Source organism: Salmo trutta, chromosome 24, assembly GCF_901001165.1.
Source record: "Salmo trutta chromosome 24, fSalTru1.1, whole genome shotgun sequence".
In the NCBI taxonomy this organism is placed as follows: domain Eukaryota; kingdom Metazoa; phylum Chordata; class Actinopteri; order Salmoniformes; family Salmonidae; genus Salmo; species Salmo trutta.
In genome coordinates this window covers 16,036,915-16,059,552 of record NC_042980.1, presented here as the reverse complement: position 1 = coordinate 16,059,552, position 22,638 = coordinate 16,036,915, and the positions used below count along the sequence as shown (strand labels likewise).

The window sequence follows — 22,638 nt, the reverse complement described above, 5'->3', positions numbered from 1 at the left end:
CAGAGAGGAAGAGGCGAAGCGAGGGTTTACTCCGCCCAAAATGTATCCACGAAAACAAGACCATGAAGTGAGAAATGTAGGTACGGTGGTCAAATGAGAGTGTCGAATTTAGTCAACAACAAAAAAATAAGTGCTAATTTGCTACGTGGGTTTTATTTGATCGAATATACGCTTCGTAATGATTAGGTTGTTACGAATGCAGCGATATAAAAGTGGACGCACGTGGCATTTCGTCAAGTAAAAAAAAAACGACTTTATTTTGGAGTTGTGCCTGTTGTTCACACGCGTATCTGCCCTCATTGGCTAGAATGGTCCTATCTGATATCGCCTCCCGCCTGCATTCCATCTTTGAGGACGTATTTTCATTGTTAGAGCGGTTACTCGATTATCTTCTACATATAATATAACATCTTTGTTTTCATGTTAGCGTGTGCTAGCTAGCTATCAAAGTTCCAGCTGCAGTAGCTAGCTAGCTATCAAAGCTCCAGCTGCAGTAGATAGCTAGCTAGCTATCAACGTTACAACTGCAGTAGCTAGCTAGCTAGCTCGCTATCAAAGTTCCAGCTGCAGTAGCTAGCTAGCTATCAAAGTTCCAGCTGCAGTTGCTAGCTAGCTGTGACGGTGGCTCGTGCACGGACTTTGCTGACGTTGGCTAACGTTATATAGCCAGCCGTAGCCTATTTTGCTTACTACCTACTGATGGCTGGCCACTGTAACGTTAGCTCCCAACACTTCAGCCAAGTTACTTGTTTATTGTTGGTACAGTGTAGATAGCTAGATAATATCAGATCACATTACAAGTTACTTTGATGTCACTTGCTTTTTTTATTCAGATTCAAAGAGGGGGAAACGACCTTCATTGTGATACCTCATTTTTAAAGAAACAGGTTAAATAGAGAGAAAGATAGCTAGCCTGTTTTCATAATGTGTAATGTCAAATTGTTTGCTCATCTTTATGCAGTTTTCAGTGCAAACATTATAACTATTTTTGGCCTCTTGAGAAAGCATAGTGCAGAAAGTAGGCTCTTATGTTGGATATGTTATTACACATCCACTATTTTGTTTATCTGTAAATTATTAGATTAATTTGTTTATAACAGTGAACAATAATAATTCCAAACCAAAGGAGGAATTATGTTAAGACTTGGGTCAAGATCATCTGAAATAGCAGAGCATACAGATTTTGCATTAGAGTATCTGCAGCTAGCCTGGCTGTCAGTCTGTCTAAAGCTTTGCAGCCAGTACACAGCAAATCCGTGCCTGATCTGCTATTGGCCAGAGAGGGCTGGGAGGGTCTTCCTGGAGGCGGACGAGCAGGCAGGAAGGGGGTGGCTGGAAATGTTTCAGCTAGAGAGTTAAGCAGACAGTCTTTTCCTCCACTGTCGTGGAAAGAAAATCCCTGTCTAGGCATGGGCCTGAGCACACAGCACTGAGAAGGGAATGAAAACTATACATATGGTGATTATATTTAGACAGAAAGTAATTAGAAGAAGTCGTACTACTGACACAGACTCTGTGGTGGATGTTAGAGAGACTGAGGAGCTCCAGCACTGCATGAGGTAAGAGGATTTTTTCCCTTGGCTGCTCTGTTTCCTGACTAGTTCATAAAGGAATTTGCTGCATTATGCTGCATACCATGCGGTGAGAGGGAGAGATAGGGGACTTCACTCGTAGAGGTGGTTAGAATCTGCTTCACTGATCATGCTCCTCTTGCAGTTTCTGCTTCTTCTATTTGCTTTTGGTTGGCGGTTCCTCTTTAATATGTACATTTAGCTGGTTAATGTTGGGAGTTTACTTCTCCCATACTGCCAGCAAAGAACAAGGTGCTCCCTTTACGCCTGCTCTGCAATTTCCTGTGGCGTTTCACCACTTACCCAGTCTGTCTGTCCTGTGTCTGAATGACTTCCAAAGTGTGTGTGTTTGTACAAGGTTCATAAGAGTGTTTTCTTTATGTACATGGCTCTGGAGGACTGGGGTCCAACATCTCATAACCATGATTTATTCTCTGATGCACCAGGTGTTAACTCGTCATCAAATCTAACACAGAAAAAAACCACCAAGGAAAGTAACTTGAGAGGGTCTGTCACAAATTGAAAAATGGAATGGTCTTCCTAATCCTCCTTCCCAATTCAAAGTTTGAGTTTGGGCCCGGGGACAGTTTTCTTCTGTACTATCCTATTGACACATTTTTGAAGCTAGGCTATGATATTTTTATGTTGTAGGTTCCATATTAACGTTGCAACATTCAATTCCGTTACTTTACAGCCTTGCTTGAACAACCACTTCTTTTTTTTGCTTCAAAACCAGTATTTCCAGCCTGTGCTATTTCCAACTGTTTTGGAAGTTATAGGCTACATGGTTTTTTTTCTCCCAGAATCCAATGAAATTACAGCACACACTGATTGGAAGGATCTATTTTCCTCTCACATTTGTTTGGTCTCACTGGTGGGTAGACTGCTGTAGATAAGTACTGCAGATTTTCTCATACAGCAGTGTGAATTGAGCCTCAGTACCTAACATGAAGATAATTAAGGTCGTGCCAGTTCAGTTGGTAGTTGAAGACTATTAGAATATGAAGTGCATATGCTTGCTGATTCAATAAATTGCTGCTTGCATTGCCCATGGCTGAAAGCTGGATGGTTTACAATAGTAACCTCTGTAACTGTTAGGCCCTAGAGCTGGTTGTTCATCCCAAATGAACAAAACAGAATGTCAGGGTTAACACTGACCAAACTAGGCCATGAATCCATAGATGCAATAACGTGGTAGAGATACAGGAAAAAAGCCATACAGTTACATATCAGGATATTTCTTGGGACGATATATTGTATTGTTTTGACAATATCGCAATATTATTTTTGTGCTAGTTGGTTATACTCCAGTATTTTTCCTTCATAGCTTGTCCTTCATCTTTTTAAATATATAGCCAATTTGTTTTCAGCACATTTAATTCCATGACTGATCAACACTTGTTCTCTCAAGGCTCTCTCTTGTCCCTCTGCAGAAGAGATATTGTGAGCAATATGTTTGGAACAACAAATCGTAATTTAATCACAATATAATATAACATATATAAACAATAGCCTAAATGTAGGCTAATTTTGCAGGGGGGTATTGAGATTCGGGATCTTTCCCCCCACGGCATCTTTCTCCCATGCGTGTCAATGGCATTTCCACTGTTTTGGTCGAGTTCCATTGACCTCTTTACCGCATCTATAGATTGACCTAGACCTATTTTCATTTGTATACGCAGCTAATAATTTAACTCCCTTAACAAAAGTAATGATTCATTTGCCAAGACCTCTCACATGTCAAATTGGAAACAACATTTTCATGATGAGATCAGTCTGTAGGAAATGTAGGCTATTTTTCACCCAAGTGTCATTCTCTGGGCCATGGGATTATTCAAGACTCTCCCTTAATTTGCATTTTACAGCTGCCTTTAGGGCATCCAACTGATTTATAGGGAATAAGTATAAACAAGAATCAAAACCAGGGCTACTGCAAAACCGGATGAGCCAAAGGCAAAACGAGAGCCTCTCTCTCTCTCTCACATTGACAACCTTGTTACTGAATTCACAAGTGTTGCAATGCAGAGCCTCCCACACTAAGCTAAAGGGCAAACTATTGAGTGATAGTGTTGCATTTCTACATTTCTGTTGCCCTGATATGTTTTGCCAATAACAACAAAACCATGCTCACTTTTACAAAAGTTTTACAGAAAATACAGAAGATTGTAGGACTATTGTTTACAATAGAATAATACCTCTCATGAGATATGTGCAAGTTTACCTTCTAATTTATTAATTTCAAGTTATTTAAAGTTGCTTCACAAAGTACCAGACATCACAATTACCCCAATTACATACATCTCTGACCTTGGAGAATAGGATGTTGAATTAAATTGTCATTTTATTCTGTGACGTGATGTCCTACTTTTTCCCCCAAGACCATCAGCTAGAATTTGAACGATATTGTTGCTGCACTTTAGTCATTAACTGGAATTGTAGGTAGCCTAGGTATCAATTTAATTTTGCTTCAACCCTTTGTTTATGATGTAGCGTAATACAATACATTCAGTAGCCTATGCTTACAAAATAGAGTCAGAAATGTGGGTGTAGGACAATGTAAAAATGAATGGCAGACATGCCCTGTACTGTAGGCTTTACCTCTCTGTAGGATTTACCTCTCTGTAGGTTTTACCTCTCTGTCCCCCTTCAATTGTTGAATGCCACATTGCATCATGCTGACATTGAGGCTAAAATTGAATTCTGTCCTTCCATCCAGGATGTCAACAAAATTGATATCGCTGCATGTTATTATTAGACTCAGTCCCCAAGGCCTTCACACTGTTTGGGGTCCTTCTCCTAGTGTACCCCCCGCAGCTCTGGCTCCCGCCAAGCATATTTGTAATGTGCTCTTATTGGACTTGTCTGTCTGAATAGAAAGGCTGTCCGGAGATAAATACAGTGCCGAACATAGAGTGCACGGAATTAAAATTTCATAAACCGAAGGCTGAATACAGATTCAAGGTCAGAAGCATTAATCAGTCAAATATATCACTCTGATTGGAGGAAGGCTGCTGTACGGGTGGCTGTCGATTAAGACACAGGCCCACGTCATAGGCTGACATTTGCAATAGCCTAGCTCGTAGGATTTTAGCACAGGACTATGGCGTAGGCCAATAATGTCAACAACATCCCACGGTAACAATACCCCACCACCTCAAATGGCAGTTTAGCAGTTTGAGGGGGGAACTGGACTAATCTGGAGAGGTCACAGGAGTGTTATAGGCACCTCCTACCTGTGTCCTATAATCTATCATGCCTCATCAGCGTTATCCTAGACGCACATTTAGCCAGGCTGCCAATAAGGATCATATTATATTGTCTGACATAGTAAGCCTTTTAAGAATAGCCCTTATGTAATTTTGGCGTTTGCAAATTTGCATGCCTCCATCTACTCATCCTGTTTATTTTGCTCTTATTGTAGACTGTAATGATGTTATTAATGGTATTGTGCAATTGATAAGTAGAGTTGAGAGGTATTATTTCAGGAGGACAAATTACATTTCATACGCCTTTTTGTATTCACTTTCCCCAAATGGGCTAGCCTTTTACCAGCTCTGAACATGAGTTAGGACTAGGCTAATTGCAAAAGGTCTCAATTGATATTAGCCTGTTCATTACGTATCTTTCCGTAGAAGTTGAAAGTCCTTTGGGAGAAAAGGAAATTAGATCCTGCCTTGAGTGGTTGATTATTTTTTTATGATTTTCACAATTATTTTGTTCATATAGATGGATGTGTATGTCCATTAGATGGGATGTAATGGAGGTGGTTTAGTCATACTGTATGGTCCTATCATAGAGTAGCCTACATCATTTTTTTAAACACATTTGATTGCTTGACACAATTCATCATGATATTTTTAACCCAAGCTATGCTGTTGCCATGCCTCAGTTTGTGAAAAGAGCCCATAGCAACTCGAGCAGCAGAAAATGAAAGTAGGCTAATAGTATAGTAATAACAAGAGCACTAACATACATTATTTATAAAAGAACTAGGCTAACCTAACTCTTTCCTATCTTCCAGATCACCAACAGAAAGTGCCTTTCAGACAACATCTCCGACTTGAACCTGCTCTGTGGTCCATATGTGCATGGAAAGCCAACGCTCCCTTTAAGGCCAGGTCTGAGCTGTGACAGGGGATACCTCAGCTGCAAATCTTCAGTAGCCTCCAATTCATTTCTGAACGACTCCAGTGGCTAAGACATCCAAGAGGAAAGCATTATTGTGGAGAGGAGAACTGTCAAAGCACAAAGAGCTGACAAATTAGAAGTTGGCAAAGTCAATACCAAGCACATCTTCGTTAATATTCTATCAAAGAGCTCCATTGCCTCGAAATACTATTATTGAGAGTGTTCTTGTCAGTGGAGGAGGAGAGACACTTGGGGGTGTCACAGAGCAAGCCCCTCAACCTTTTCAGAGGTCTGCCATAGGTGCAAACCGATTGATGAGTGATTGATCGTTAATCGATTAGCCTTCCTCCCGGCTTATACTGCGAGGGCCTGTCTAGTTGCTACATATGATTTGAGAACTTTTCAAACACAAATCAAACAGAGCCAAAAGTTGTGAACTTTTTTACGTGAGGCCATTTTTAGTTAGTGTCAACCGATATATTGAACTTGCAGCGTTCAATTGGAACCTCTTAACATGGCTCTGAATATATCTTCGATAAGAGACACAAAATGGCTGACATTGGAAGTTTGTCGGCAGTTTCAGAGAGGAACTTGCTCACGGAGTGATGAGGAATGCAAATTTGCACACCCACCAAAGAGCTGCCAGGTTGAAAACGGAAGAGTTATTGCCTGCTTTGACTCGCTAAAGGTAAGCAATGTCATGCACCATTCTTCTGTTAGATTCATGATTCTTTGCTTTATGTGCTGTGAGAACCGTGTTAGGCCGACCTAGGAGCCAACACAGATAAAGAGATACTAAATTGTTTATTGTAAGGAAATAGAGACAGAAAACCTCTGCAGTTTGCTGTTTCTCCCATCCCACTAGACATCCCAGTGCCAGGTACTGTTTATTCTGTTTATTCTAATCCAAAATTGACATCCCCCATGGGGTGTATATAAACTATAGCCTAGTGCTGGCTTCCAGTGGGATTACTGCTGATGCATTCTCCCTCTCACCTCAGTGGCCCTGGCTGTCTGTGGCTGGGCCTGGGTTAATCCACAGAGAAGCTCTCACTGCCCCCTCCCCCCATGGATTATTCTTATGTTCAATCATCTCCTTATCTCCGCTGGCCAAAGGGCCTGGTCCCTATCGGTCAAGGCTGGTGCTCCGACAACCATCAACAGGAATTGATACAAAGAACCTATTTTTCCAAAGTGCCTCTATAGGTTTGGGTCCTTTATTGGGAGGGTGAAAATGGGTTGCTCATTGACTTTTCAATACAAGCCGTTAATGGAGACGGCGATAGTGTTGCAAGTTACTTTTTGTTATTGCTATGGATGGCAGGACATTTAGGGCCTCACTAGTTGCCCAGCCATTAATCTTAGGAAGAGTCACACACTGTTGCCCAAGCTCCTTCCAGAACAGTGCAGTCATTGAGCTGCTTGTCCTCCAAGGCTTGTATCTACCAACCATGCATCTAATGTCTTAGCCTACTTACTGGGCCCTCTGAGACTGGAGCCATCACACCACGAGGCTGGTGATTAGAACCTGGGGGGGAGGCTGCTCAAGACCCATAGGTTCTTTCAGAACAGAGACTTGCAATGGATTTTAGGTTGAGGTGAATGTGGAAGAGGCTTTACAACTGGGGGCAGTATATTGAGTGTAATACTCTTGCTCCAAAAATAAATGATTTGCTTAACTTTTCAGTTGTTTATTCTGAAATATTGTGGTGGGCTAGGCTACATTAATGCCCTCGGCAAACAGGATTAAAATCCTCTCTGGCTCAACCCACCCACACATGCTTCATTTCACCCAATATTGTCTCAATTGTTATGTCACAGTTGCTCTTCTAATGAGGGGTTTTTTAGACTATAGGGTTTTTTACACTGCACTTCAACTGATTTTAATGACACTAGGCTCAATGTCATCACTTCTGTTCTGCACATCACTATAGCAACTGTGTCTGTCCAGCCTCTGTCCTGAAAGGGGATACTGTAATGCATGCTAACTTGCTCATTTCTAAGGTGAATTGATTTCCTGCTGCAGTTCAAGTGAAATATTGATTCATAATCAGGATTTTCATGTGCTTGCATCAACCATTATCTGTGATGATATTAAGTGATACATCTCAGCCTGAAACATGTAGGCCTATGATTTGTATATGGACTGTTCAGAGCACGCAGGAGAGAGGAGAGAGGCTCTGTTGTTAGCTGATGGAAGGGGGATGGGAAGAGACTGGTTAGAAAATATACAAATGCCTCAGTCATGTGATTATGTCACGATTCGTTCTGCTGAATAGCCTCTTGTCTAAGAAGAGTTCCTCGAGTGTTGTCTGTAACTGACATTCCTATTGGCTCAACTTTGACAGTGTTTTCCGCTGTGATTTAGCCTACATTTTCCCTAAAACATATTGATGTGTTCTTTAGTAAACTGAATGATAGGCTAGCCATGATGGCCCACTTTTACAGTTTTTATGTAATATCATATGAACAAAAACAGTGTTTGTTCAGCTTGTGGATTTGTTCTGTTGTTTTCATAAGTACCCCTTATCAACCTCTAGCTAAAGTACTTTTGGAGGTGAACCGTTTCAATAAAACACTGACTGGAGCTTAGGCTTAAGTCTGAACAACTGGTGAGGCAGCATCTCTTATGCATGTCACAGGTCTGTTCTCCTTATTCACCCTCCTGCCCTAACATGCCTAACCTCATTTTGTGCATGTGATTCCACTTTCCCCAGCAGCAACAAATGCATGACAGTAACTACTTTCTCATGACTGGCTGCAAATTGACAAGGGAAGGCAGACAGAAACTTGTGTTGTCCACAGATTTCCCCCATCTTATCCGAATCCTCTGCATGAGAAGCTGTCCTTTGCCTTACTGACCTGCCGATTTCCTCCCCAGAAATAGGGATGGGCATCAGGCCCTGTCTCTCCCACTGCTCTCGGCCTAACCCAACACTGCTGTGTTGGCTGACTGGCTGGGGCTTGGCTGTCAGTCATGATATGGCTGAGAGGAGATGTTTCCTGTGGGCTGGTCCCAGGAGACTGTGCTGAAGCTGGGTCAGAGGAAGCCTCTGAAGACAGAGAGAGCAGTGAAGAGAACAGTGCTGCTGATGCCTGGAGCTAAGCTAGATAGCTTCCTAGCTTACAGAGAAGTAGGGTGAGACGTTATGTGGGCTATCACATATGATTAGGAGCGCAGCTGATTAGGAGCTCAGCACTACATTATCACCACTTGATGCAAAGGCAGTGAGTAGGAAACATCAAATTCAGTTGGATGGATACTTAATTCGTTGGGCCTCACCTAGGTTCGCCTACATGTTTAGCCTACTAGGCTGTACATGTGTAATCACCATATGCCAAATAGCCTAGCTATGGCACTTTCTGGAAACATGAAATCTAGGCCATGCTTTCATTGTCTACTGCAGGGGTTTTCAACCTTTTCTTGCCCAGGGACCCCGTCCCAGGAAAACCGGCGACCCAGGGACTCCATCATACGTTAGCAAAACAATTTTTTTCACGTCTTTATCATGACACAAGGCGAGACCCAGATGCATACACAGGAGGCAGATGGTAAGAGTTTAAGATGTTTAATAATCCAAAAGGAGTAGGCAAGAGATGGTCATGGATAGGCAAAAGGTCAAAACCAGTTCAGAGTCCAGGAGGTACAGAGTGGCAGACAGGCTCATGGTCAAGGCAGGCAGAACAGTCAGGCGGGTACAGAATCCAGACACAGGCAAGGGTCAAAACCGGGAGGACTAGAAAAAGGACAATAGCAAAAAGCATGAGAAGGGGGGGGGGAAAGCTGGTTGACTTGGGAACATATAAGACGAACTGGCACAGAGAGACAGGAAACACAGGGATAAATACACTGGGGAAAACAAGCGACACCTGGAGGGGGTGGAGACAATAACAAGGACAGGTGAAACAGATCAGGGTGTGACAGTACCCTGGTGTCCTACCTGGGCGCATACCTGGTTGACCGGGGTGTCGGCTGTGAAAAATCGTCGATGAGGGCTGGGTCCAGGATGTCTTTAGCAGGGACCCAGCACCTCTCCTCCGGGCCATAACCCTCACAATCAACCAGGTACTGGAAACCCCTGCCCTGTGGTCGAACTCTGAGGAGGCGTCTCACCATATACACTGTCTGCCCATCGATGACCTGAGGGGGAGGGATGGACCTGGAAACAGAAGACAAAGGACTGTGAGACACTGGCTTAATCCTAGACACATGGAAAGTAGGGTGAATATGGAGGGTACGGGGTAACACAAGGCGGACAGCAGTGGAACTCAGGACTCTGGAGATTGGAAAAGGACCAATGAAATGGGGAGACAGCTTGCGGGACTCTACCCGAAGGGGTAGATCCCGAGTGGAAAGCCATACCCTCTGCGGAATGCGGAGCTGGGGTCCGGCGACGGTTCGCTTGTCGACGATTCCTGGAGTTGGTCTTGAGAATAGCCGCCCTGGCTCTTCTCCAGGTACGTCGACAAGAGGCGGGAAAACATCTGGGCCGAGGGTACGCTGACCTTCTGCTCTTGTTCCAGGAAAAGTGGTGGTTGATACCCCATGGAGCACTCGAAAGGGGAGAGTCCTGTGGCAGAACTGGGAAGGGTGTTCCGGGCATACTCCACCCAGACCAGTTGATGGCTCCAGGTTGTGGGGTTGGTTGAGACCAGGCATCTTAAGGTGGTCTCCAGGTCCTGATTAGCTCGCTCCAACTTGCCGTTCGATTGGGGATGGAATCCGGAGGATAGACTGGCCGATGCCCCAATAAGAGTGCAGAACGCCTTCCAAAACTGAGATGAGAATTGAGGACCCCGGTCGGAAACCATGTCCACCAGGAGACCATGGATCTGGAAGACGTGCTGCACCATGAGCTGGACCTTCCTTGACAGAGGGTAGTTTAGGGAGAGGGATGAAATGAGCGGCCTTAGAAAACCGACCCACCACTGTCAGAATGACGGTGTTGCCATCAGACGGGGGAAGCCCAGTGACAAAGTCCAGAGAGATATGGGACCGGTAGTGGCTGAAGAAGGCCAGAAGGAGCTTGCCGTGGAGTCTTGTTCTGGGCGCACACTGTGCATGCGGCGACGAAGGCAGAGACGTCAGGAACCATTGTGGGCCACCAGAAACGTTGTCGAAGGAAGGCTAGGGTACGGCGGGAACCAGGATGACAGGTTAGCCTGGAAGAATGAGCCCATTCCAGGACCCGGGACCAGACTGAGTTGGGGACAAACAGCCGGTTATCCGGGCCCCCTTCAGGTCCAGGCTTGGAGCGTTGTGCCTTGCGAACCAGGGTCTCAATACCCCAATCCACAGTGGCTGCTAGGCATGAGGTAGGGAGAATGGTTTCGGTGACCAAGGGTGTGGCAGAGGAACTGTATAGGTGAGAGAGAGCGTCAGGCTTCACATTTTGACCGTGGGGGGGGGGGGGGGTTAAGGCATTTGGCTATATGGAGATATTCCAGTTTTTTATGGTCGGTCCAGAACAAGAATGGCTGTTCTGCTCCTTTCAGCCAGTGCCTCCAATGCCAATGCCATCTTGACCGCCAGGAGTTCTCGGTTGCCTACATCGTAGTTCCTTGAGACGATGAGACAGGAAGGCACAGGGATGAAGCTTTTGGTCCTGGGCAGATTGCTGGGACAGGATGGCCCCCACTCCAACATCAGATGCATTCACCTCAACCACAAATTGATGCGAAGTGTCCGGATGAATGCTGCTGAGAACCGATGCTTCAGATCCTCAAAGGCTTTGTTGACAGCAGGAGACCATCTGAACGGTACTTTGGGAGAAGTGAGTGCCGAGAGGGGCGCCGTCAGGGTGCTGTAACCGAATGAAACAGCGGTAGAAGTTTGCAAATCCTAGGAAACATTGCAACTGCACCCTGGACGTAGGTTGAGGCCAATCCACCACTGCTTTCACCTTTCCAGGATCCAGCTGGACATTACCCTCAGCAATGACATCCCAGAAAAGCAATTGTAGAGCAGTGGAACTCACACGTCTCAGCTTTCACGAACAGTTGGTTCTCCAGGAGGCGCTGAAGGACCTGCCTGACGTGAAGAACATGTTCTTGGAAAAAACAGGATGACGTCAACACAAAACTGTTAGACGAACACAAAACTGTTGACTATGTCTCGGAGCACATCGTTTACCAAAGCCTGAAAGACAGCAGGGGCGTTGGCAAGTCCAAACGGCATGACCTGATACTCATAATGTCAGCTGGCTGTGTTGAAGGCTGTCTTCCACTCATCGCCTTCGTGTATCTGAACCAGGTGGTAGGCATTCCGAAGGTCAAACTTGGAAAAAATGGTGGTCCCCTGGAGAGCTTCAAAAGCCGAGGAGAGGAGTGGTAGGGGTAACGATTTTTGACAGTAATGTCATTCAGTCCCCGGTAGTCAATGCATGGACGCAGGGTCTTGTCCTTCTTCTCCACAAAGAAAAACCCTGCGCCGGCAGGAGATGCAGACGGACGGATGGCTCCAGTAGCCAGAGACTCCTCTATGTACTCCTCCATAGCCTTAGTCTCCGGCCCGGATAGAGAATATAGTCGACCCCGAGGTGGTGTGGTGCCTGGGAGAAGATCCCACTGGTACTCAGTGGGAATGACAGAAACATCCAAAGCCTTGCTGACGCCCTGAGGAAGACGTCTGGGGAAAGGCTGTGCTGCTTGAAGACAGTGGGAATTGCAAAATGGGCTCCAACCCATGATGGAGCTTGTGGTCCAGTCAATAACAAGGTTAATGTTTTTGAAGCCAGGAAAACCCCAAGACAACAGGAACATGGGGAGATGCAATGAGGAGGAACTGCATGGTCTCACTGTGGTTACCGGAAATTCGTATTTGAATGGGCACAGTACAATGGGTGACTCCACCTATTGAGCGGCTGTCCAGTGTCCTGGCATCCATGGGAACCGAGAGAGGTTGAATGGGAATACCTAGCTCAGAAGCAATAGTAGTATCCATAAAACTTTAATCCGCCCCAGAGTCAATTAGCACTCAGAGACTTAGATTGGTCTCCCCGCAGCACAAGCACAAAGAAAGGTGTGCAGGTGATGGGAATTAGGGAACTCCCAGTCTGACTCACCAAAGTACTTGTACCTACCAGAGACAAAGGTTTCCTAACAGGGCAGGTAGCTATGTAATGTCCTGCCCCTCCACAGTACAGACAACAGTTGGAATTCAATCTACGTGAGCATTCCCCAACCAATAACCTAGCTCTTCCCAATTGCATAGGCTCAGGAGAATCCAACTCAACCGTCGTTGATAATTCGCGAGGGAGCTCAGGTGGCTTTGGATCCTCTCGGGAAAACTGCCTTCGGGAACTTCCGGATTCCTTCGAAAGTGAGCGAGCCATAGCGGGTGAATGAGTGTGCCTGAGGCCAGACCTCCTCTCACTCCTACGTTCCCTTAAGTGTCCATCAATTTTAATGGTGAGGGTGATGAGATCCACCTGCAATTCTCAAGCCGCTAGCTCATCCTTCACCACCTCGGATAATCCGTGAAGAAAGGTATCAAAGAGAGACTCCGGATTCCAGGCACTCTCGGCAGCCAACGTGTGAAAATCAACCGCGTAGTCTGCCACACTACGGGAGTTGATGTAAATCAAGAAGTTTACTGGCCGCCTTTCTCCCGGATTCCGGACTCAAATACCTTCCTCACCTCCACCATGAATTCCTCCAGATGACAACAGAGGGTGGATTGTTGCTCCCAAACAGCCGTAGCCCAGGAGAGCGCCCTTCCCGACGTTAGCGGAATAATATACGCTATCGTCGATCGGTCCGAAGGGAACAAAGATGGCTGTAGCTCAAAAATAAGCGAGCAATGAGAAAGAAAGCCCCGACAGGTACCAGGATCTCCAGAAAATAGCTCCGGAGGTGGTAAGCAGGGTTCTCTCAGGAATGGCAGACAGCCTATGAGTTAACTCCTTAATAAGCTCCATAGTAGCCTTAAACCCTTGGTTGTGGTATTCTGTCAGAGAACGAAGCCCTTCCAGAAGGTCCTGTAACAGCTCCTCATGTCTCCCAATGGTGGCTCCCTGCAGGGAGACAGCGTGGCGAAGCTGGTCCAAGTCTACTGGGTCTGTCATGGCCAGTTCGTACTATCATGACACAAGGCGAGACCCAGATGCAGACACAGGAGGCAGATGGTTGGAGTTTAAGATGTTTAATAATCCAAAATAAGTAGGCAAGAGAATGGTCGTGGACATGCAAAAGGTCAAAACCAGTTCAGAGTCCAGGAGGTACTGTCACGCCCTGACCTTAGAGAGGCGTTTTATTCCTCTATTTGTTAGGTCAGGGTGTGATGTGGGTTGGGCATTCTATGTTATCTATTTCTTTGTTTTGGCCGAATAGGGTTCCCAATCAGAGGCAGCTGTCTATCGTTGTCTCTGATTGGGAATCATACTTAGGCAGCCTTTTCCCACCTGTGTTTGTGGGTAGTTGTTTTCTGTTTTGTATTCTGTACCTGACAGAACTGCGCTTTTCGTTTATTGTTATTTTTTGTTCGAGTGTTTCATTGAATAATAAAAATCATGAACACTTACCACGCTGCACTTTGGTCCACTCCTTCAACTTCCGACGGCAACCGTTACAGGTACAGAGTGGCAGACAGGCTCGTAGGCAGGCAGAACAGTCAGGCAGGCAGGCGAGTACAGAGTCCAGAAACAGGCAAGGGTCAAAACCAGGAGGACTAGAAAAAGGAGAATAGCAAAAAGCAGGAGAACGGGGAAAAAACGCTGGTTGACTTGGAAACATACAAGACGAACTGGCACAGAGAGACAGGAAACACTGGGGAAAACAAGCGACACCTGGAGGGGGTGGAGACAATAACAAGGACAGGTGAAACAGATCAGGGTGTGACAGTCTTGTCTTATCATCAGGTGAATGATAATGGTAAGGAGAAGTAATCAACATTTGAAAATGAATAGATTTGGTGATCGTTTTTCATTATTTTGACCTCCCCACATTAGTATTGGAAGAGGAAGTGTAAACTCTAACATACCAGTAGCCTATTAGGTAGAAAGATAATTCCAAACACAGTTTCGGATAAACAAAGGTTTGCCATGTATTGGGAAAAATGTATGTCCAAGTCAAGAAAGCTTACAAGCAGCCAGTGGCACTTGCCGCACTGGTGGCCTATACACGAGTGCTTTTTCAAAGCCTATGTCAGATACTCCAGGGAGTGTAATTGGCTCCAATGAGTGTAGGCCTAATTTGCTCAATATTAGGAGTTGAAAAATAAAGTTGACATCATTAGAAATAATATATTTTCCTATTTTCTACTGTAGGTATGTAATTAAAAATGTGTTTATTCTGTTGTTGCTAGCGATATTCATAAAACATTGAATAAAATGAATACAAATATTTTTGTGAACCCCGGTTGAATACCCCTGGTCTACTGTGTTGTTCACTACACACAACTCCCAACACAAGAAGATGTAGGCTAAGCAAAACCCTGTCATCTGAAGGACCATGTGACAAACAATATAAAGTCCTTTTCTGAGCTTTCTGTATCAGTATGCTGTATGTTTTTTTGCCATATTTTTTTACTTATTTTGTCCATAATGTTGCTGCTACCATCTCTTATGACTGAAAATAACTTCTGGACATCAGAACTGGGATTACTCACCACGAACTGGAAGAAGCTTTTTCCTGTAACGAGTCCGATGAGAAAGATATACTGCTCTCTTGGGACCAGGCCCAGATCCCCGTTATTTGCGTGAAGAAAAGATGGAGGAAAAGAGGACGCAGATCAGGCTGCCTTTTGAGAATCCATAGCCGAGCGAGTAACCCTTCACTGCCAGCAATTCTACTTGCTAACAGGCAATCATTGGAAAATAGAATTGATGATCTACGATTGCGATTATCCTACCAACGGGACATTAAAAACGAATATCTTCAGTTTCACCGAGTTGTGGCTGAACGATGACACAGAAAATATAGAGCAGGAGGGATTTTCAATGCATCGGCAGAACAGAGAAGCTACGTCTGGTAAGACACGGGGCGGGGGGTTATGTGTCTATTTGTCAATAACAGCTGGTGTGCGATGTCTAATATTAAAGAAGTCTGGAGGTATTGCTCGCCTGAGGTACAGTACCTTATGATAAGTTGTAGACCACACTATCTACCAAGACAGTTCTCATCTATATTATTTGTAGCCGTCTATTTACCACCACAGACCGATGCAGGCACTAAGACCGCACTCAACCATATCTATAAGGCCATAAGCAAACAAGCGGCGCACTTAGTGGCCGGGGACTTTAATGCAGGTAAACTTAAATCAGTTTTACCAAATTTTGTCACAAGTGCAACCAAAGGCATTGAGGTGTATACCACCTCAGTCATCGGCTTCATCAATAAGTGCATCGACAACGTCGTCCCCACAGTGACCGTACATACTAGAGGTCGACCAATTATGATTTTTCAACGCCGATACCGATTATTGGAGGACCAAAAAAGGCTGATACCGATTAATTGGCTGAATTTTATATATATATATTTGTAATAATGACAATTACAACAATACTGAATGAACAATTTTATTTTAACTTAATACAATAAAATCTATTTAGTCTCAAATAAATAATGAAACATGTTCAATTTGTTTTAAATAATGCAAAAACTAAGTGTTGGAGAAGAAAGTAAAAGTGCAATATGTGCCATGTAAAAAAGCTAACGTTTAAGTTCCTTGCTCTGAACATGAGAACGTATGAAAGCTGGTGGTTCCTTTTAACATGAGTCTTCAATATTCCTAGGTAAGAAGTTTTAGGTTGTAGTTTTTATAGGAATTATAGGACTATTTCTCTATAAACAATTTGTATTTCATATACCTTTGACTGTTGGATGTTCTTATAGGCACTGTAGTATTGCCAGCCTAATCTCAGGAGTTGATAGGCTTGAAGTCATAAATAGCGCAATGCTTGAAGCACAGCGAAGAGCTGCTGGCAAATGCAGTAAAGTGCTGTTTGAATGAATGTTTGCTGCTGCTGCCTATCACCGCTCAGTCAGACTGCTCTATCAAAAATCTAATCATAGACTTAATTATAATATAATAACACACAGAAATACAAGCCTTAGGTCATTAATATGGTCAAATCCGGAAACTGTCATTTCGAAAACAAAACGTTTATTCTTTCAGTGAAATACGGAACCGTTTTAAATGTCAACTTCAATGGGGTAGTGACATCCCAAGGATCCCGGATTGCATGAACCCTACTAAAACAGGAGTATCAATGAACATTGATTCTGGCACATGGCATTGCAAAACCACGTACCGCTATAATAGCTGTCTAGTCTGTGTTTTATAAATGTGCAATAACCATAAAACACAATTGTATAAGGAATTGGCAACTCATTCTCATTCTGAGAAATAAAGTAGGCCACTTGATTTCAACATCTGAACAAAGTGGATAGGCTAGCACGCTGTTCAAACAATTGGAAACGGAGAGAAGGGTGTGTTCATAACAATGAAACTGTTCTGCCTTGTTAACTAGCAAATAGATCCAAGTTGGCTAAACTTGAAATACACCACATGACCAAAAGTATGTGGACACCTGCTCATCGAACATCTCATTCTAAAATCATGGGTATTAATATGGAGTTGGTCCCTTCTTTGCTGCTATAATAGCCTCCAGTCTTCTGGGAAGATTTTCCACTAGATGTTGGAACGTTGCTGTAGGGACTTGCTTCCATTCAGCCACAAGAGCATTAGTGAGGTCGGGCACTGATGTTGGGCGATTAGGCCTGGCTCGCAGTCGGCCTTCCAATTCATCCCAAAGGTGTTTGATGGGGTTGAGGTCTGGGCTCTGTGCAGGCCAGTCAAGTTCTTCCATACCAATCTCGACAAACCATTTCTGTATGGATCTTGCTTTGCACACGGGGGCATTGTCATGCTGAAACAGAAAAGGGCCTTCTCCAAACTGTTGCCAAAAAGTTGGAAGCACAGAATCATCTAGAATGTCATTGTATGCTGTAGCATTAAGATTTCCCTTCACTGGTCCTAAGGGGCCTAGCCCGAACCATGAAAACAGCCCAGACCATTATTCCTCCACCACCAAACTTTACAGTTGGCACTATGTATTGGGGCAGGTAGCGTTCTCTTGGCATCCACCAAATCCAGATTCGTCTGTCGGACTGCCAGATGGTGAAGCGTATTTCATCACTCCAGAGAACGCGCTTCCACTGCTCCAGAGTCCAATGGCGGCGAGCTTTACACCACTCCAGCTGACACTTGGCATTAAGCATGGTGATCTTAGGCTTGTGTGCGGCTGCTCGGCCATAGAAACCCATTTCATGAAGCTCCCGACCAACGGTTATTGTGCTGATGTTGCTTCCAGAGGCAGTTTGGAACTCAGTAGTGAGTGTTGCAACCGAGGACAGATGATTTTTACCCGCTTCAGCACTCGGCGGTCCCGTTCTGTGAGCTTGTGTGGCCTACCACTTCGTTGCTGAGCCGTTGTTGCTCCGAGACGTTTCCACTTCACAATAAAAGCACCGGGGCAGCTCTAGCAGGACAGAAATTTTACGAATTGAGTTGTTGGAAAGATGGCATCCTATGAAGGTGCCACGAAAGTCTTCAGTAAGGCCATTCTACTGCCAATGTTTGTCTATAGAGATTGCATGGCAGTGCTCTCGATTTTATAAACCTGTCAGCAACGGGTGTGGCTGAAATATCAGAACACTAATTTGAAGGGGTGTCCACATACTTTTGTACATAGTGTATAAAGATTAACTGGCTACTCACTAGCACGTAGGCTTGTGCTTCAAATCAAATTGTATTGGTCACATACACGTGTTTAGCAGATGTTATTGTTTCTAACTCTGACAGTGCAGTAATATCTAACAAGTAATATCTAACAATTTCACAATATATACCCAATACACACAAATCTAAGTAAAGGAATAAAATTAAGAATATATAAATATATGGACGAGCAATTTCAGAGCAGCATAGACTAAGATACAGTAGAATAGAATAGAATACAGTATATACATATGAGATGAGTAATGCAAAATATGTAAACATTAATAAAGTGACTAGTGTTCCTATTTTTATAGTGGCCAGTGATTTCAAGTCTATGTATATAGGCAGCAGCCTCTAATGTGGTTGTGATGGCTATTTAACAGTCTGATGGCCTTGAGATAGAAGCTGTTTTTCAGTCTCTCGGTCCCAGCTTTCATTTCACCTATACTGACCTCGCCTTCTGGATGATAGCGGGGTGAACAGGCAGTGGCTCGGGTGGTTGTTGTCCTTGATGATCTTTTTGTCCTTCCTGTGACATTGGGTGCTGTAGCTGTCCTGGAGGGCAGGTAGTTTGCCTCCGGTGATGTGTTGGGCAGACCGCATACAGCCTGATAAGATGTTCTTAATTGTGCATTTGTAAAGGTTTGTGAGGGTTTTAGGTGCTAAGCCAAAAACTTAAAATCCATATCAGTGATTTTTTTTTTTTTTAAAGCAGGTTAAACTATTTTGATGAAATAATTAAAATATTAGTGGGTTTTATCATTGTGGAAGGCTATATTTTGCCTAGGTATAATTTCACAAGCTCTAAATTCATGACATTATTGCTGATTGTTTTACATGCAGTGTATTTTACCTTTAATTGTACAATAAAGCTTATTTAGAGAAAACATTATATATCGTAAATCGACCATGAATTTGAAAAACTGGAAATAGGATTTTTTGGCCATAGCTGACATTCCTGAGAGGTATTGAAAGCAGTAGCAGGAATATTAATGGAACATGCATTCCATGCCTATTGAATGGCTGTCAACATAGCTCAGAGTGTGAAACTGAATCGAGTCCTAATTCCCTCCTGACACATTTGGGGGGAAATGAGACTTGAAGACTTCATGTTTCAGGTGGTTAAACAAGGCTGACACCAGAATGGTGAAGTGTGGTGAGCAATACAAATGTTTATTCTGCTTCTGGGTACGGGACAAAAGCTTATAGGCTTATAACATGTCAAAAAGACAATACACGCACTGTCCTCAGAATCACTTTTAATCCCCTTAACCTGTATCCCAAACAGTACTGAGGAGCAAATATGAATTGTGTCTTTTGTGCTCAGGCCACTCCCCAGCATTTCGGGCTGTTTTGTTTATTGCGTGGTGTTTAACATTCAGTGTGTGGGTGGGGTGGCCAGCATAGCACAGCACATGCTGTTATACTGGGATTAGTCTAATTTATCCGCTCCATGTCTGCTGCCGCGCTAACAAAGATTTATAAACCGAGCTGCCACCAGATACAGTACATCACAAAAATGGCCACTCTGTTTCGTGAGCTTGTACTTTTATTGACCGGTAGATCATGTATTGTGTTTCCTGTTTTAAATGTGGAGGGTTTAGGCTACTCCAATGGAAAACATAAAATCTTCTCTCGTTATTCTGTGATATCTCCTCCAAATAGCCTAACGTTGAAGGCCGCTATTTATTCTCCTCTCACAATGTAACCTGTGACAATGTGTAATATGACATATTAATATTATATTATGTAAATTGATCACTGAACATCTGCCTCATATTAAGGGTGACTTTGGCATTAGGTGGGTGAAACATGAATAATGCATCGTTTTGAAATGAAATTCTCTAAAGCCGGTGTAAATCCTATTCTGTTAATAGAGCTGGAATTATTTCTAAACAGTGGTAGAACTTTTTAAAGTTGTTTCTACCCCTGTAAATCCAGCACTGCCCTCTTGTATTAAGAAGGCCTCCACCATTGCCATTCTTCTAGAACAGCTGTACATTGAGGGCTAGAGCCAAGGCCAACAGAGGGGTGGACCAGGGGTCGACAGAGTCCACGTGTGAAAGGGAATGGAACTCCACCAATGCTTAACATTTCACAGTAGGAACAGGGCTGTCACACCAACCCACCAGGTGAAAGTAACAGAAGCAAAGACGGACTGAGAGAAGTACTCTACACCTCATGAAGAGATCAGAGCTACAGTACATGAGATCTCTACACTCCTTTCTTCTGATGAGGGGGGGCTACTACATCACGCCCTCACCCCTATTCACCCCGTTCCCTCAGCAGTCAGCACCTGCTCCACCTTCCTTTCGAAGTAAAGCGAATTGAGGCTCCTGAAATAATGACCCAGGGTCATTATTTCTGATTTCCTGTATTCCTCCCTCATTCACGGCAGTCTTGTTAGTGTTTAAACAGTAGCTGAGCCTGCCGTGCCCCATAAGACCATGTGCTCCCTTTTAGTGTGTTGAGGACCAGGAAATACATGAGCAGAAAAGCTAAATGCCATGAAAGGCCATGCATTGTACAGATGAAAACACTAGAGTATTAAGCCTAATGGCTTCAGACCCAGAATTCCCCCAGACATCGACAGTACCTCCTCTGTTCCCTATACTCACTCAATTTACATAAATCTATAGGCTAGTATGGTATGCTTACCATTTGCATGCGTCTCCCAAAGACCTTTCTGTGCTGCTAACGTCATTATCATTGGTTATTTATACTCCCTACTAGCCTAAGCACTGATTATTGATTCAACATTTCCTCTTAACCTGAATAATGTATATTCACGTCAATATTATTCGCGTCAATTAAAGCATTTCTTGGAAAGGAATACGGCACACACACTTGTAAATGGATCTTGGATAACGTTGTGCCTATTCCACTCTCCACTCTGTGTGTGTAAAATAGTTTATGGTAAGATGTTCGTTTTAGGCACTCAGAGGATCAATATGCCTTCTTCAGAAAAGCTGAAAATTATACCAGACCTTTCATTACATTAAACCACAATGAGAATGGACGTATCCTAAGTTCAAGTGTAAATAATGAGTTAAACATCAGGCTGATTAGTGAGGAGTTGGAACCATATTTAGACTTCACAAGCCAGCATGTTGTGTTTTTATTCTACCTACTTCCTGTTGGGCATGGCTATGTAGCCTACCAGACAAAGCCATGATATCAGAGAATCTAAAGAGCACATTAGCGGATAGCCATTGTAGGCCTTCTCTCTTAGAAAAAAGGGTTCCAAATGGGTTCTGCGGCTGTCCCCATAGGAGAACCCTTTTTGGTTCCAGGTAGAACTATTTTCGGTTCCATGTAGAACCCTATGTGGAAAGGATTCTACATGGAACCAAAAGGGGTTCTTCCAAGGGTTCTCCTGTGGGGACAGCCGCAGAACCATTTTGGGTTTTTAAGAGTGCAGAGTCCTTCATGCATGCGAGTATGAGCAGTTGGTGATTGTTGGTTCAGGTGCTACACTCACACGGTTTTCACATTCCAGGCTCATCCAGCATCCTGTTCATGACATCAAAGCCCTCACCACTACCACCTGGAGAGAGAGCTGGAGCTGAGCAGGGCTATAGCAGCCAGAGAATAGCTGTTAGGAAGCTGCTCTGCAGCTCAAGATCAGATTCAGTGAAGCAGCAAGAGTCTCTCGTGCTCTTTTACATTACGGTGTATGGCAGTTGGTGGTGTAGGTTGCTGTTGATGTTTGCTGAAGTGGCACACAGTGCGCTGTGGGCCTTTGCCCCCCCCTGATGTGGGTTAGGCTGTGGGCTGTGCAGTATTGGGTTAGTGTGAGAGCTGGGTGGGTGAGCGTGTGGCCTAGCTGCAGGAGCTCACAGCAGATGATATGATGTGGGAGAGCAGGAAAACAGGAGGAGGGAAAGGGGAGTGTGTGTGTGTGTGTGTGTGTGTGTGTGTGTGTGTGTGTGTGTGTGTGTGTGTGTGTGTGTGTGTGTGTGTGTGTGTGTGTGTGTGTGTGTGTGTGTGTGTGTGTGTGTATGTGTGTGTGTTTGGAATTAGCACTCTCGCTGCAATGGAAAGCCAGGCTTAAGAGACAACAGCTCAACAGCTATGTATATTAGCATATTAATTTCTAGTTTCTCAGCAGTTTTTGTTATAGCCCATCTGTAGGATTATTAGAGGAGACACAAACAGGCTACTTAATTACCCCGGGGAATAGGAGGTAAGTAAACAATGAATGGTCTGAGGCTGTGT

At 44.1% G+C, this 22,638-nt stretch overlaps 1 protein-coding gene across 16 annotated transcripts in view; it reads left to right on the top strand.

Annotated features, from left to right (window-relative positions):
- The window catches only part of LOC115160806 (muscleblind-like protein 2a), a 37,410-nt gene that overhangs the window by 461 nt on the left and 14,311 nt on the right, over positions 1-22,638 (top strand). For 5 of the 16 annotated variants that reach the window (XR_003869117.1, XM_029711244.1, XM_029711241.1 and 2 more), the window contains exons 1-2: positions 1,022-1,559; positions 5,593-6,387. Coding sequence is in view for 15 of the 16 variants with exons in the window: in XM_029711244.1 (XP_029567104.1) it covers positions 6,214-6,387 (174 nt within the window). In the remaining variant the exon portion in view is untranslated. Of the gene's footprint in view, positions 1-1,016; positions 1,560-5,592; positions 6,388-22,638 lie in introns of those variants that run through there. The other 11 variants (XM_029711251.1, XM_029711255.1, XM_029711256.1 and 8 more) reach the window with 7 other exon arrangements.